The sequence below is a fragment of the Homarus americanus genome, unplaced genomic scaffold (genome assembly GCF_018991925.1).
Source record: "Homarus americanus isolate GMGI-L3 unplaced genomic scaffold, GMGI_Hamer_2.0 scaffold31037, whole genome shotgun sequence".
In the NCBI taxonomy this organism is placed as follows: domain Eukaryota; kingdom Metazoa; phylum Arthropoda; class Malacostraca; order Decapoda; family Nephropidae; genus Homarus; species Homarus americanus.
In genome coordinates, this window is record NW_024722227.1 from 7,377,005 (window position 1) to 7,393,518 (window position 16,514).

At 43.4% G+C, this 16,514-nt stretch overlaps 2 protein-coding genes across 4 annotated transcripts in view; one reads left to right on the forward strand and one right to left on the reverse strand.

Moving 5' to 3' along the window:
• Window positions 1–5,322: 5,322 nt before the first annotated feature.
• LOC121862349 (oplophorus-luciferin 2-monooxygenase non-catalytic subunit-like) lies at window positions 5,323–8,016 on the forward strand. Its single transcript, XM_042360579.1, has 3 exons — window positions 5,323–5,563; window positions 6,586–6,693; window positions 7,093–8,016. The coding sequence occupies exons 1-3, from the start codon at window positions 5,524–5,526 to the stop codon at window positions 7,233–7,235; spliced, it is 291 nt and encodes a 96-aa protein (XP_042216513.1). The 5' UTR covers window positions 5,323–5,523; the 3' UTR covers window positions 7,236–8,016.
• Window positions 8,017–8,575: 559 nt separating this feature from the next.
• LOC121862348 overlaps window positions 8,576–16,514 on the reverse strand; it is a 42,451-nt gene continuing 34,512 nt past the window's right edge. For all 3 annotated transcript variants that reach the window (XM_042360578.1, XM_042360576.1, XM_042360577.1), the window contains exons 4-5: window positions 13,843–14,013; window positions 8,576–10,535 (exon numbers count right to left, since the gene is read on the reverse strand). In XM_042360578.1, coding sequence (XP_042216512.1) covers window positions 10,519–10,535; window positions 13,843–14,013 — 188 coding nt within the window. In that variant the 3' untranslated portion in view covers window positions 8,576–10,518. The remainder of the gene's footprint in view (window positions 10,536–13,842; window positions 14,014–16,514) is intronic.

Genomic DNA, 16,514 nt, shown 5'->3' on the forward strand with positions numbered 1-16,514 from the left:
GTGAGGGAGAGAGAGTGTCTGCCAGCTACGCCGAGAGACTAGGTCTATGCAGAGGACGTAGGGGTACGATCGCCGACCTAGTCTCGACCATCAACCTCCAGTTCAGGATCAGAGCGTTTCACACCTTACGCTTGAGCCGCTGTGATTGGTCCGCTCGCTACGCGCAGCCCAGATCCTGATCCTGGTAAATTGTATAAATACGGCTACGCCTGCCCAGGGAGATCATCCTACACTCAGCTACTGGACCAGCAACATCTCTCTCAGCTCCTCACCTAGTCACTCCTAAGTACTGCACTGTACCACAATATATACAGGAAGCACATCGTGAGTTTCTATCCAACCTCATTCCTGAGTGAAGGTATCTACATGTACGTACGTTTGTGTGCCCATACAAAGAGATAATAGACAACTAAAGAGAATTGACAACTGGCCACAAACGGTACACTACATTACTCTAACCTACAGTAGGCGCAGTTTCATGTACGCAATCTGTTGGGACCGAGTCACCGGTGACGCAAGTGTTGAATTGAGGGCCGAAGCTAAGGGTGCCACCTCACTGTATCATACCGTTACACTGTAATTTTCCTCTACACAGCTTAGTTATTCATACAGTCCCCATTTATAGGGTCGCGGTACTGAGATAAGTAAAACACAAACATTAACCTCTCACATCAGTACTACACTTCATACAGGTCAGGTCAGGTCAGAGGGCGAAGATGTATGACCCTACGGTGCCCACGGTGTGTCTGGTGTATGATGGTGCGTGTTTCTGGGCATATGATCGTAGGTGAAACGGGGTGTATGAGAAAGATTGTGTGAGGGTGTATAATGGCGGGTGTATAGCGTCACGTAACACAGAGACAAGGAAGATTCTTGTTACTGTGAATGGTGACGAGTCAGGTGGAAGGTTCACAGGGTGAGGGAACTGTATCACCTGTTGCTACTGTCGCCTCAGGTTCTCACTCATAAACAACACTAACATCAAGGAAAATAGATCACTTGAATATAAGGCACCATAATTATTTCACCTGATGACTGAACACCCTAACGCTAACGTAACGTAACGTAACATAAACTAACGTAACCTAACCGAATTTAATGCTAACATTAACGTAACGTAACGTAACCTAACGTTATCCAATATAATCAAACCTAGTGCAACCTATCCTTACCTCCCAGGTGATAACGACAGGTAGGTTAAGGTGAGAAGGCTGAAATAATAACTATGGTGTTTTTAAATACTTTAGTAATGTGACGTTGATACTGATATGAATTCATATCAGTATCAACGTCACTCATTTCTATTTCACCGACAAACTACTCTACAAGTCTTTCATAAGCATTGAAACAGGTAAGGTCACTTATTACATGAAGGGAAGGTACACTAAACTACTAATGGTTGCCCCTCGTGTAACGAGGATATCTGGCCCAAGGGCCACCTAGGAGTGAATTTGTTTAAGGTGTAGAAGCTGTCGCCAACACAACAATCATACCCTGAGTTAACGAGTTGCGGTGACCCAGTCAAGGAATAGTCCGAGAAGACCTGACAACTCGCCAACTGCACTGGCTAACCATTACCCCGGAATACGATACGCAAATAGATTAACACCCAGGTTCCCAATTACAGCTGGGTAGAAAGAGGCAAATGGCGTAAAGAACTTTGTCCAGTTTCACCCTGCCCGGGGATCGAACCCGGATCCGCTCGCTTGCTAGGCTAGTCATGCTGACCACACACACACACACACTAGCACTATAGTATATAAGGTTAGGTGAAACAGGAGGTGTGGTGTGGCGGAAATCATCGTCAGGACTTGTGGCACCTTATCACTGCAACAAACCATGTTACTCCATAAGCTCTGTATTGTGGTGATGGCGTCAGGCTGTGTGAATGTTGGAGTGGCAGCAAGAGGAGACTATTTACTTGTTCCAACCTGCTGACGAGGCGACCATACTTCCCTGTGTGTGTACAGTGGATGAAGAACGTAATGTTGACTGACTGTTTAACGTGGAGAGTGAGGACCAACTGGCACACATTATGTCACTTAGCTTCCCCTTCCCCAGCTTCCGCACATTAACCATAGAAATTAATTTTATCTCAAGGTGCTGAAGGCTGGGACGAACAACAACACCTTTCAGCAGTTTTATATATATGGAGGTGTTCTACAGGAGGTGGAGGAGGGCGCTCTTTCCGCCAGCTTCTCCACCGCCACTGACTTGATTTTTCCAACAAACAAAATAACAAAATTTCCTTGGGCAGAACTGTCTTCATTCATGAACCTGCAACAACTGGAACTCTCGGTCAACCAAATTCCATCATTCCCAACCATCATCTCAGACACACTACAACACTTGGGGATGGCCAGGCACCCTTGCACAGCGTTCCCCTCTTCCAGACTGTTGACTTAGCAAGACGTGGATCCAGCAATACAGTATTAAAACCCTAATTATTAGTTAATTTTCATTGTAGATTATTATTTTTTTACAACGTATATAAAAGCACGCATACGCGTAGCCTGGGATGTGATGTATGTAACACAGATCTCATATTACCCTAAATCATCTCTTACCACACGTTGTTATCACCACACTCATCACCCCTTATCACACACCACCCCTACCACACTCACCACTCCTCACCACACCTCCCACACTCATCACCCCACCACCGCCACCTCACCACACCACCACTCCCACACCCACCCCCACCACCCCACCACACGCCACCCCAACCACCCCACCACACGCCACCCCACCACCCACCACCCCACCACACACACACCACCCCACCACACCCCACCCCCCACCACACCACCACCCCACCACACCCCACCCCACCACACCACCACCCCACACCCCACACACCACCAACCACCCACCCACCCCCACCCCACCACACCACCACCCCACCACACCCACCCACCACCACCCACCACCTCACCACACCCCCACCACACCACCACACCCACACCCACCACCACCACACACCCCACCAACCCCACCACACCACCACCCCACCCACACACCCCACACCCCCACCCCACCACACGCCACCCCACCACACCCACCAACCCCACCACACGCCACCCCACCACACCCACCACCCCACCACACCCACCCCACCACACCACCCCACCACACGCCACCTCACCACACCACCACCCCTAAACACCATCACCCCTCACCACACCACACCCACCCTCACCACCACCTCACCACCACCACCACACCACCCACACCACCACCCCACCACACACCCCCTCACCACACCACACACCCCACCACACAACCACCCCCACCACACACCACGCCCCACCACACACACCATCCACACGCCCCCCACACCCCCCACACACCACCCCCACCACCCCACCACGCCCACCCCACACCCCACACCACACCACACACACCACCTCACCACACCTACCACCCCTACCACACGCCACCTCACCACGCCCCACCACACACCAATCCTCACCACACCCACCAAAAACACCCATCACCCCTCACACACAACCACCCCACCACACTCCACCACCCTCAACACACACCACTCCTCACCACGCACACACCCCCACACACCACCCTCATCACACACCACCCTCACCACACATTCCCCACCACACTCACCACACGCCACTCCTCACCACCACCACAAACACCATTCCTACCACACTCATCACACCTCCACCTCTGATCACACACCTCCTCCCACCACCACCCTTCATCACACACCACCCCACCACACTCACACACACCACTTTCACCACCCCACCACACTGCCACTCACCACACAACCTCACCACCCCTCATCACACACCACCCCACCACACTCACCACCCTCATCACCACCTTCACCACCCCCTACCACACTCACCACCCTTCACCACACACAACTCTTCACCATCCCTCCACACACCACCCCACCACACCACCACCATCACACTGCCACCACTGATCACATACCACCATCACACACCATCCTCACCACCACCACCTTCACCCCACCACACCCACCACCCTACCACACCCCCCACACCACACCACTCACCACACTCACCACCACTGATCACACACCACACTCTCCATCCCTCACCCAACTCATCACCCCTCATCACACTCACCACCCAACACCACTCTTCACAACTACTACTCATCACCACACTCATATCCCACTACCATATCGCCACACCCACCACTACAACCACAATCTATAACCACCTAACACCCCCACAACCCTTCATGACACCCATAACCTTTTACCACAAACACCACATCACCACACTCACACTCCTCTCACCACACCCACACACACCACACCTCACCCACCACACCCATCACACTCACCTCTCACCACACCCATCACTACACTCACCTCACCACACCCATCACTACACTCACCTCACCACACCCATCACTACACTCACTCTCACCACACCCACACCACACTCACTCACCACACCCATCACCACACTCACCTCACCACACCCCACACTCACCTCTCACCACATCCTACACTCACCTCACCACACCCATCACCACACTCACCCCAACACAATCCATCACTACACTCACCCCAAACCCAACGACACTACACTCACCTCTCACCACACCCATCACCCATTAATAATTCCACCACAGGCAACCAAGCCTCACCATACCGACACTCCACCCTCTGCATTCTATTCGCACATCCACCAACAACCATGGCCCCCATCACCAAATACACCCCATTACTACTCCACCTCCATCACCACACCCACCTATCACCACACCCACCACCCATCATACACACCCCATTACCACTTCCACCTCTATCACCACACTCCCCACCAATCTGTCACCACACCCACCAGCCATCAACAACCTCCTATCACATCTACCACCATCACTATACCCACCACCCACCAACCATCGACCACACCCACCACCTATCCCCACATTCTACCAATCTATCACTACACCCACCAACCATCGACTAACTAATCTAATCACTACATCTACCTGACCCATCACTACATCCATCACCCATCACCACACCCACCACCCACCACATCCACCACCCATCATTACACCCACCACCTATCATCACAACTCCACCAACCATCACCAATAATCTAATTCCATCATCACATCTACCACCCATCAACAACACCCACCACCCATCGCCCACACTACCACCCATCACTACAACCCACCAACCATCACCACACATCCACCTATCACCACACTTACCACCTATCACTACACCCACCAACCATCACCACACCCACCTATCACTACATCTACCACCTATCACTACATCCACCACCTATCACCACACCCACCACCCATCATTACACCCACCACCTATCATCACACCCACCAACCATCACCACACCCTCCATTCATCAAGGTGTTCCTTCAGGCACGTTCTCTGGCCTACACGACTTCCTGGAGGTAACACTCTACGACAATCACTTGAGTGAGCTGCCGGAGGGAACCATACACTTCGTCAGCGCTGGACGCCATTATGTGGAAATTCAAATGAACAACGTCAGTAAGGTTGCCGTCAACGCTTTCTCAGGTGAGAGACCTTCACCTGTGTTATGTAGTGTCCTTCCTGCCCTCTTATTCTTTCTTACTGTTCGCTATGAGAGCCAAACATGAACCTCCTTAAATCTGTAAAAAAAAAAAAAAAAATTACCAATGAACAAGCACTGGTTGTTCGTGGAACTCCCCAAATGATATGTGATTCCCAAATACTCCTGAGAAACACCTCACGACACTAAAAAACTGTCATCAACGTAGTCTATGTTCCATCCTAGGATAAATGCCAGTATTCTTGCTAATACTAACTGTAAGAGCAGCAGACACCAAAGAAGTTCTACAATCAATCATTAAAAGAATGGCAAACTTGTGCTGGAGGGCAAAGGAATAAGTACAGTCTCGTTCAAGATTCTTCGAACACTGCTGGAGACAGCTGGCAACTCAAGCCCGTTTCCGTTTGTTTACTATAGTACGCAGTAAAAATTAGGAATGAATGGAAAAGTGATCTGTGATTGGATACTTAGTTCCCCGTTTCTTAATTAATGGTTGGGCTTTTTTGTTTCGTGTTATATTATACTACGTACTATAGTAAACAAACAGCCTTGAGTTGCCAGCTGTCTCCAGCAGTGTTCGAAGAATCTTGAACGAGACTGTACATGGATACACTTACAGCAAACCTGAAAAAGTGACAAATTGACGCTGACATCTCTATGAGATGATCACCCCACACCATAACATTTGAAGCCCCACACTAGAGGACGTTAAAAACCGTGAAGTTTGGTCGAGTATACACAGAGTCTGAAAAGCACTAGCGTCAGAAGGATGCTGCCGCCGCCCCTCTGATAGATTAAGTCCTCCACACATGCAACACTTCAGGACGATCCTGCCAGTCCAGAAGTGGTCTCTAGAGCCACCTTAGAGCTCACCAACGAAGACGAGACCAATAAAAATAACCTTTCATTCTGTCATCGCTGAATGAGAGAGAGAGAGAGTTTGCATGTTAAGCAGTAAATATCATTAGGGAATCAGTGGTGGTGGTGACACAGTGTATGTCTACAGGTCTGGGCGCTGGCGATGGCATCTTCATGTGGGGGAACCAGTTAACGGTCATAGAGGAAGAGGTGTGGCAGCCGTTGCTACTTGACGATGTGCAACTGTTTCTCGGAGGTGAGACACTAGTTACTCCACTTTAATGTTCACATTAGCTGCAAATCTACACACACCCAGTATACTAGCATTCATATTATTACTAGTTAATGTTCATATGCCCAGTATACTAGTTATCACATTAGTTGCAAATGTACACACGCCCAACATTCAACACAGCCTTTCTCAAGTAACACAGTCTACCTCCAGAAACAGTCTTCCCCAAATACAGTATCTTATCCCAAGTAACACAGCTTCCCTCAAGCAACACATTTTCACAAGTAATCCAATCTTCCCCAAGTAGGGTAACTAATCCTGAGTAACACAGTCTCTCCAAGGAATGTACCTTATCCCAAGTAACAATGTCTTCCCAAAGTAATGCATTTTACCCCAGGTAACACAGTTTTCCCTTATCTCCAGGTAATCCTCTGTTTTGCGGCTGTGACATTGCCTGGATTGTGTTAAACCCCACCTTTCTCAACCTTATCGCCAGTGACACCACTTGTGCTACTGGGGAGCTGCTGGTGGACCTTGACCCTACCTTTTATGAGGAAAACTGTTGAGTGGCCAGCAATATAATCTAGTGTCTAACAGTAGCTATGTTTATGGTAACATTGCACCTTATTTGTATCATCAACCATCTATTTAAGACACTGGCTGAGGGTGTTGTGGCTGCCGACGACTGCTGTGAGGTATTCTGCTTTTTAGTAAAACATTCACCTTTATTTAGGTGTACTATTAATACTGGAGTGCAAAACAAGCATAACCAGTAGTATTTTGATGTAGTATAGCATGATGTACTGTCACAGGTTCCTGGTACCTGTACAACATGATATACTCCCATAGTTCTTGGTACTAGTATAACATGATACTGTCCTGTATACTATTAAGGGTTCCTGGTACTAGTATAACATGATATACCCCCCTGTACTGCGAGTTCCTGGTAATAGTACAACATGATATACTGCCACAGGTTCCTGGTACTAGTATAAAATTAACTACTGTCACAGGTTCCCAGTACTAGTATGACATGATATACTGTCACAGGTTCCCAGTACTAGTATAACATGATACAATGTACTGTCACAGGTTCCTGGTACTAATATAACATGATATACTGTCACAGGTTCCTGGTACTAGTATAATATGATACTGTATTGCGAGTTCCTGGTACTAGAACATGATATACTGTCACCGGTTCCTGGTACTAGTACAACATGAAATATTGCCACAGGTTCCTGGTACTAGTACATGATATATTTCCACAAGTTCCTGGTACTAGTACAACATGATATATTGCCACAGGTTCCTGGTACTAGTACATGATATATTCCCTCAAAGCGGGAAAAAATCCCTCATCCCAGTTATTTTCCAGGTAACGGGAATATTTTCTCTGAATTTTCTGGAAAAAGTGTCCCTCGGAAAATCATTCCCAAAGCCTGAATTTTCCGGAAAATTCCAGCTTTGGGTTATGATTTTCCGAGAAAATTTCAATTTCGGCTATCGGAGAGTTACGGGTTTGAGGGATTTTTTTCCCGTTAGTCTCACGGAGATATTACTACTTGTAAAACATGATATATTGCCACAAATTCCCAGTACTAGTACAACAGGATATACTGTCATGGTATTCGTCAGTGAGTACAGATTCACTGAGAAAATAAAGACTAGAATGGGTCATTACCTTTGGATAAACATTGTACTGTACAGAGCACGTACAGTAGATGGCGTCCTAATGAAGCAGTGTACTCCTGGTCACTCATTACCTGGGGATGTCTTACAGTGATTTGTCACTCATCTTTCACTTCTTACTCTACCACTTCCTCGGGCCGTGATCCACCTTATTATAACACATGTTAACTGAATTTATTAAAATAGCAAATAAAGGAGACAATAAATGCACTCATGGACAATATTATTTAATTCAAATTTTAGATAATTTGCTCAAGGATCTTCAGATTCTTCAAGCAAACAATATGAACAAATATTCTATTAGTGTCTTTAAGATAAATTCAATACGTATATGAATCATATTTCTTCACACATTAACAAAAAAGATATCACACTACTGAACCATAAGATCCCACCTCTAAAAAATCAAAGTACTGTACTGTAATAAACATCTGCGCACACACACACACAAACTGATATAGTATTTTGTAATAACGGTGTTCCGAGTGTTCTCACACAGGCCATAACATGCTGAGCCTTCAGGTAGCATAGTACAGTACTGTACTAAACTGTACATCATACGATCAACAAACTACATTTCCTGTCTTACTTATGCCGTATTTGTGAGATACCTGAGGTGTGGAGTAGTGGAGTACCTTTACTTATGTACCTTTACTTAAGAAGTTTTCTTTTTCCGAAAATCTACTTTGTGGAAAGTACATTTACCTTGTGGTACTTTTACCGTCAAATTAATTAAAGTATTGGAAAAAAATATTGTACTTTAACTTAAGTACTGTACTTTACAATGTTGCCAAAATCTGTAGAAAAAAGACGATTAGAATATAAGTAAACATAGGGGTTAAGAAAAGTAACAGACATGACCGATCGCCCAAGCGGCTGACAAGCTGATCAGTGGTGAAGAGGATAAAAGTAAAAAGTTGAGTATATCAGGTGTGACCTGTTACTGAAAGTTGTAGCAAGATGAGAGAGAATGAGACAGGGGAAGAGCAGAGCATGTGGGTTCAGGAAAGACAGAGAAAGTGTGAATCAAGGCTTTGCGTAAAGTACATAAGTGAAACATACATTTACGAATTTAGAAAAATCATATGATAAGAGTAGTTGAAGAGTAGTGTAAAAGGTATTGACAAGGTAAAAGGTAAATGGGAAGCTATTGAATGATGTCCAGAGTTTTGACGGGGAGAAAGGAACATGTGTTGGAGTGAGATGAGAAAAGGTAAACTGTTTTCCAATAACAGTTGGACATAATAGGCTAATTTGTATTTTAACTAATGCTATACCTGTAGTAAGAGAGGTGAAAATAACCAACAGTATTAGAGAGAAGTGTTAGTTTAGTGAGTCATAATATGGGAAATACTTGGGAGGTGAGTTAGGTGGAGTTATCAGTTGAAATGACCCTGGAGCAGTCAAATATTAGTGAAAGAGTTGGGAAGAGTATTTGTTAGGATTTTGCTATCAGTGAATGTGAAAGAAAAGCAAGTGATGAAAATAAGTAGAGAGGGGAGACTTTTGACAAAATAGTGTTCGCTTGAATGAATATAGAATACAGTAGAGTTAAATGGAGGGTTTTATATATCTGGGAATGGATGTCAGCAATTAGAATGATGAGTGATGAACTGACCCACAATTACTAAAGAAAAGAGGAAATGATGGATTGATAAATATTTAGATAAAAAGATAACTGTCAGAGAAGGCAAAGATGGGGATGTATGGGAGAAATGTTGAACCAACATTTGAAAAACAACTTAACTGTTACTTTTCAGTAATAAAATACACAATAAATTAGTACGTTTATACTCCAATTTTAGTACAATTCATGAAGGCTATTTTTCCAGTATACTATATATTTTTTTCAGATTACTGTACTGTACATATACTTTCCACACCTCTGGATACTACATGTTACACCACGCCTGATTAAATAAAAGTAATTACAGTATCTTACATAAAATACAATAGGTATTATGAATTATTACAATAATAATCACACTAAATTATTAAAAAAAAGGATTCATCTAAATAAATGAGTACCCGGTAAATAAAATGTCTACATGTATTGACTTTCATAATAATTGCATATTAGACATCATTCAGCTGTCAGGAGAGGAGGATGTTGATGTTATGTGTACAACGATTGTCTGGTGGTCATCATGAACACACTCAGAAGGGCGGGAGCTCTGTAAACAAGAACAATAAGGGTAAGAATAAGACTTGATTACATGTTGTACACCAAGATAACTTCCACTAACCCTGAAATACTTATTTCTTTTTAGTAAGTGAAAATAAAAGTTTAAATTAGTGATTCATACACCAGCAGACAGATCTTAACATATTTATTGTACTCTATGGAGCAAACCAACAAACCCTAGACAGAATATATATATATATATATATATATATATATATATATATATATATATATATATATATATATATATATATATATATATATATATATTACTAATAGCTTGCAAGTGAAACATGATACTTAAATACTAAGTCCAGTACAGGTCATGTAATAATGATAGTCCTGAGCCTGATAAAAACTCTTTTTTGATGTTTACTGCACGAGAGGTAATCCGTATAGTCAGGTACACCATTACTCTCTACGAGATAAACATACTTCATTTGCCGAGGCCCTAACCCTTGTTACTCCAGGTTAGTGTGGAGGTTCACAGAACACTTAAAGATAAATATAATGAATAATTATACCATCCCAGAGTCTGAAGGTTTAATGTCAGCAAGTCTTTCAAGCCAACTTTTGTAAACACATTAACCCGTTGGCTGTGGCAGGTTACCCTAAGCTGAATAAAATGGCAAGTGCGGAAATGGCAGCGAAAAGGGATAATCGAGATAGGTTTTATTTTAAGACAAAATAAACTTTCTTCAGCAGGAGACACCCCACCCCTCTCAGGATTGAACTGTGATAGGAAGTTTACTGTCCCCATCAACATCTCATCACTGTCTATAATGTCATTTCTAGTATCTCTTGAGAAAATGTAGTCACTGTAACCTCTGCTGAGGTTGGAAAGAGGAAAGGCTGAATTTAGTTTAAGTTATTATAAACTCCTGTCAGGTTAGGTATTCTATGACTTTGTAAATTCCTTGAGCATCATCTTACCAAAGGCAGACAGTCAGCCAGTTGACAACATATAAAGTAATAGACAACAGATGCTTCGATTCCTAATAGATTACATGGCCACAGTGGTTATATCTGTAAAATTTATGTACGTTAAATTCAGACCGATGGATTTTTCCTAAAATAAAAGGACTTAAGATTGACCCCCAAAAGAGCAAAAGTACTGTACATGTATTCTGATTCATCTGACTACTGCAATATGCCAGTTACCACCCATCACACCTAACACATTCATCAATATACCTTGACAAAGACACCAGCAAGTCAAAGGAGAAAAATTTATTCAAATTTACTTTGATGGAATTTATCTACGTATTTATTTTTTTAAGCCTAAATTCACCTCCAGTTCTCCTAAACCACTTCCAGGAGATACAGTATACTGTAGTGTCATGTCGCGGTTTTTACTCTTTTCTTTAGAACTGTTGTGTGAGAAAAGACGAAATTTGACAATCTTTGATCTTCAAGAATTATATCCTTCCTGAGGAAGCCTAAGACACATGACCTTCTGGGCCATCTGTGGCTGGAGGAAGGTCACCCAACAACTTGGAGATATAGTACACTGGTTAAAGGGCTGGACAAATGTGCATTGCTTAGTTTTAGAAAGTGTTTTTTTTGTGAAGCAAACACAATATCAAATGAGTAAAGAACACCCACCCACGTCTTTTATTAGCTCATCATACACGTCTTTCATTAGCTCATCGTACACGTTTTTTATTAGCTCATCGTACACGCCTTTCATTAGCTCATCGTACACGCCTTTTATTAGCTCATCGTACACGCCTTTTATTAGCTCATCGTACACGCCTTTTATTAGCTCATCGTACACGTCTTTCATTAGCTCATCGTACACGTCTTTCATTAGCTCATCGTACACGTCTTTCATTAGCTCATCGTACACGTCTTTTATTAGCTCATCGTACACGTCTTTTATTAGCTCATCGTACACGTCTTTTATTAGCTCATCGTACACGCCTTTTATTAGCTCATCGTACACGCCTTTTATTAGCTCATCGTACACGCCTTTTATTAGCTCATCGTACACGCCTTTTATTAGCTCATCGTACACGTCTTTTATTAGCTCATCGTACACGTCTTTTATTAGCTCATCGTACACGTCTTTCATTAGTTCATCGTACACGTCTTTCATTAGCCCATCGTACACGTCTTTTATTAGCTCATCGTACACGTCTTTCATTAGTTCATCGTACACGTCTTTCATTAGCTCATCGTACAAGTCTTTTATTAGCTCATCGTACACGTCTTTCATTAGCTCATCGTACACGTCTTTCATTAGCTCATCGTACACGTCTTTTATTAGCTCATCGTACACGTCTTTCATTAGCTCATCGTACACGTCTTTCATTAGCTCATCGTACACGTCTTTCATTAGCTCATCGTACATGCCTTTCATTAGCTCATCGTACATATCTTCTTTGTTTTCTGGAGTCAAAATAAAAACCAAATAGCTTTGGCCTTAATACATGTGTATAAATTAAGCTTCTGTCTATACAGGCCCTTGCATGAACACTTTTTATTTTACATACAGCTAAAGTAGGTGAAGAAGAGCATTACTGAAAACTCTCTTGTTACTCACACTTTTTCAAAGATGTACAGTCCCCTTCAATTGTGTGTTTACAGGGGCTTGTCAGGTTTTGTGCAGTGTGGCAGTCCTGCGTTTTTTTTTTTTTTTTTTACATTCGACAGAAGGAAACTTGCAATAGTAAACATTATATATAATCAAATTAAAACAATATTAAAATAAATATCTCAAAGATAATGATTTTTGGAATGTTTATATCATGACCCTCTGTAAATGCATTCGTGAAGGGGACTGTACTTCCCCTATCCCACCACACGCACACATAATACAGTACCATTTATTTCAACAACCTCCCCGTATCATACTCTGACACGTAGCATGTGTGCTATACTACACTCTACATATACTTTTTGGGTTAGGTTAGGATAGAAAAGGAATGTGGCAATCATGTGGATGGAGCGCTCGCCTCCTGTTCCGTGGGTCGGTGGTTCAATCATGGGCACTCTCAGTTCACCCAGCTGTAAATGGGTGAAGTGAATGCGGTCGAGTGCAGTACCGGCCAAGCTGCCTCCTTGTGTAATGAAGTCTTTTTATACAATGCTTTATCCACACTGTCCCTAACGGGCAGTCGTGCCTATGGGTCCCATTTTCACTTTTCAGGTCTGACATCTAATACAAATTTTATTATTAACAAAATTGGTTTTTCATCTTCCAGAGGTAAAGGAATGAATGACCTATCACTGACGGCTCTGTTCTCGAGGTCTATGCAGGTATTGTATTTTGGATCAAGATATTGAAGACTTACCTAGATGAGCATGAAATGGTGTCAACACAGGTTGAGACTCATGAAGGTGCTCAAGTGCCTCATGTGCACGCTGCTCATGGTCGAACAGGAAGTCACTCAGATCATAATTGATGCGACCATCTGGTAGCGTCTGGAAGGTTTCCACAGTTATCCCCCCAACACTGATCTTCCCTGTAATGTAATGGTTAATGTTACCAAGACAAAATATTGGACATGTTGGCTATTAATGTCTCATTCTACTCTTCCACTTCGATCTCTGTCTCTACACCCTACCTTGTTTTCCACTGAATGTCACACAGAAGGTGGAAGAGAGTTGATACAAATGTGTAAAAAACAGCCTTCTTACTGCAGGCGACTAGATATATGGAGAGCAAGTGGATGGATATGAAGAGCTGCACACGGAGTCTCTGGCTACCATTTAATAGGAACAAAGATAATAGTGAATAAAAGGTTGAGGGTAAAACATAATTTAAAAATGTGTGAAGATAAAAAAAGGACAAAGAGAGGACTGAGAGAAAGTTTTCATCAGTAAATAAGGATGAAACAGAGGAGGGTAAAGGAGAATGTGAGTAATTTAATAAAAATAAAAACAATCCAGAAATTTCAGCTCAATTTTCTGAGTATGAGAGAACAAAGAGTGAAAACAAGAAGAGAGAATGATGGTGGGGGAGGTTGGTTGTGCTAACTAAAGAGAAGAGACGGGTATGGGAGCACCAGTGTAGGGAGGGAATGGTATTGAAAGAGGTGAACACTAGTACAGTACAGGGGTATACAGAATAATTCATAGATTATTGCATATTGTCCAAAATGTCAGATTATATTGAACAGAGGAATAAAAACTCCTAATAAATTGTGAGGCTAAACCTGCAATGTTGTCACAATAGCATGGCCAGTCTGTTCAACACTTAATTATTCATATTATGCTACATCACCCACAAAACGTGTGAAATTGTTAAGTTCCCCAGTTGAGACGTACATTCTCTCCCCGCTTCAGGAGGCCATAGTCCTCCGTTTTCTCTCAAGTAGTACCTCAGAAATTCTGATGTTTTTTAATACCTCACATGTTCAGAGATTTGAAATTGAGAGAGAACACAATTATATTACAAAACATGAGATATGTATGAGTACAGATGAAACATTCAAGATCCCTTGTGAGAGGGGTGTGGTTATCTATGCTAGGCAAGACCTTAGAGCCAGCCAGGCTAGGGTACAGGGAGAGGATGTTTTTGAAGAGTCCAAGTGGTGTAAAATTAAATTAAAGGGAGGGGACTTACTTACTGTCGGGTGTATCTACAGATCCCCAAACTGTGGCCCACTAACTCAAAGGAACTTAAGAGCCTTAATAGACAATGCGGCGATGCTCAACCCAAGCCACCTCCTTATCATGAGGGACTTTAACTATGGTGACATCGACTGGAGAAACGAGTTCACCCCAAATGACTTGAATAACCCTGCTACTCTTTTTGTAGAAACTCTGAGAGATAATTTCCTGTTCCAACATGTTAGAGACCCGACACATTACAGAGGAGAGCAAACACCCAAGCCACTTGACCTCATCATAAACGAGGAGGGTATGGTGGCCAAACTGGAGCACCTTGCCCCAGTTGGCACCAGTCACCATATAGTGTTGTCATTCAGATTTAACTGTTACCTAGTTCAGGATAAGGCCAGGCCAACGTGCAAATATTACAAGGGAAATTACAACGGGATGAGGGAAGAGACGAGAGGTATCAACTGGCCCGACTCAATTAGGCACAAGATTGCAGACACTACACTGAATATCATAATTAGTAAAGTGACCCATTTGATCGATAAATATATACCCAAGACCAAACCCAGTGCCTCTAGGAATACGAGGGGATCCCTACACATGAACCACGCAGCGGTCAACAGAGTAAAGAAGAAAACCCAGAAATTCAAGACGTGGGTTCGGTCAAACGATGAGCAGGACAGGAGGATGTATGCAAGAGCCAGAAACCAAGCAAAGATAGTGTAGAAGGGCTGAAAAGGAGTTCCAGAGGCTGGTTGCAAGCAAGGTCAAGTCAAACCCAAAGGCGTTTTACCGCTATGCAAAGTCGAAATTAAAAACGCGAGTAGGAGTATCAGATTATGACCAGGATAAAGTTGAGGCATTGAACAGCTTCTTTTCCTCGGTGTTCACAAGAGGATGCAATTAACCTTCCTGCGTTTGAGGACAGACGGTTCGACACAGCACTGACCCACATTGCGTTCACAGAGGAGGGTATTAGAAATAAACTGTCCAGGCTAAAGGTCCATAAGAGTCCCGGCCCTGACATGGTGCATGCTAGAGGGCTAAGAGAGTTGTGCAACGAGCTTGCAGAGCCCCCTCAATATCCTGTTTTGTAAATGCCTGGATGAACAAAAGGTCCCCAGTGAATGGAAAGTGGCTTTTGCGAGTCCTATCTTCAAAAAGGGCGATCGTCACTCCACGAACAACTAGACCAGTGAGCCTGAGCAGCATAATATGTAAAGTACTTGAGAGTATTATCAGAGATGCCGCAATGGAACATCTACTACGAAACAACCTTGTAAAGGATTGCCAACACGGTTTTATGCCGGGGCGCTCCTGCTCAAGGTATTGGATATTTAGACCCATATTCCGGAACGGGGTGGTAACATCGACAGTGTACCCCACGAAAGGCTGAAAATCA

What these genes read in the sequence shown, in the direction of transcription:
- LOC121862349 (XM_042360579.1), top strand. Translation starts at nt 5,524, where the DNA reads ATGAACAACGTCAGTAAGGTTGCCGTCAACGCTTTCTCAG. An exon ending in TGCCGTCAACGCTTTCTCAG is followed by an intron (nt 5,564 to 6,585) that starts GTGAGAGACCTT and finishes GTATGTCTACAG; the next exon opens with GTCTGGGCGCTGGCGATGGC. An exon ending in TGTGCAACTGTTTCTCGGAG is followed by an intron (nt 6,694 to 7,092) that starts GTGAGACACTAG and finishes CCTTATCTCCAG; the next exon opens with GTAATCCTCTGTTTTGCGGC.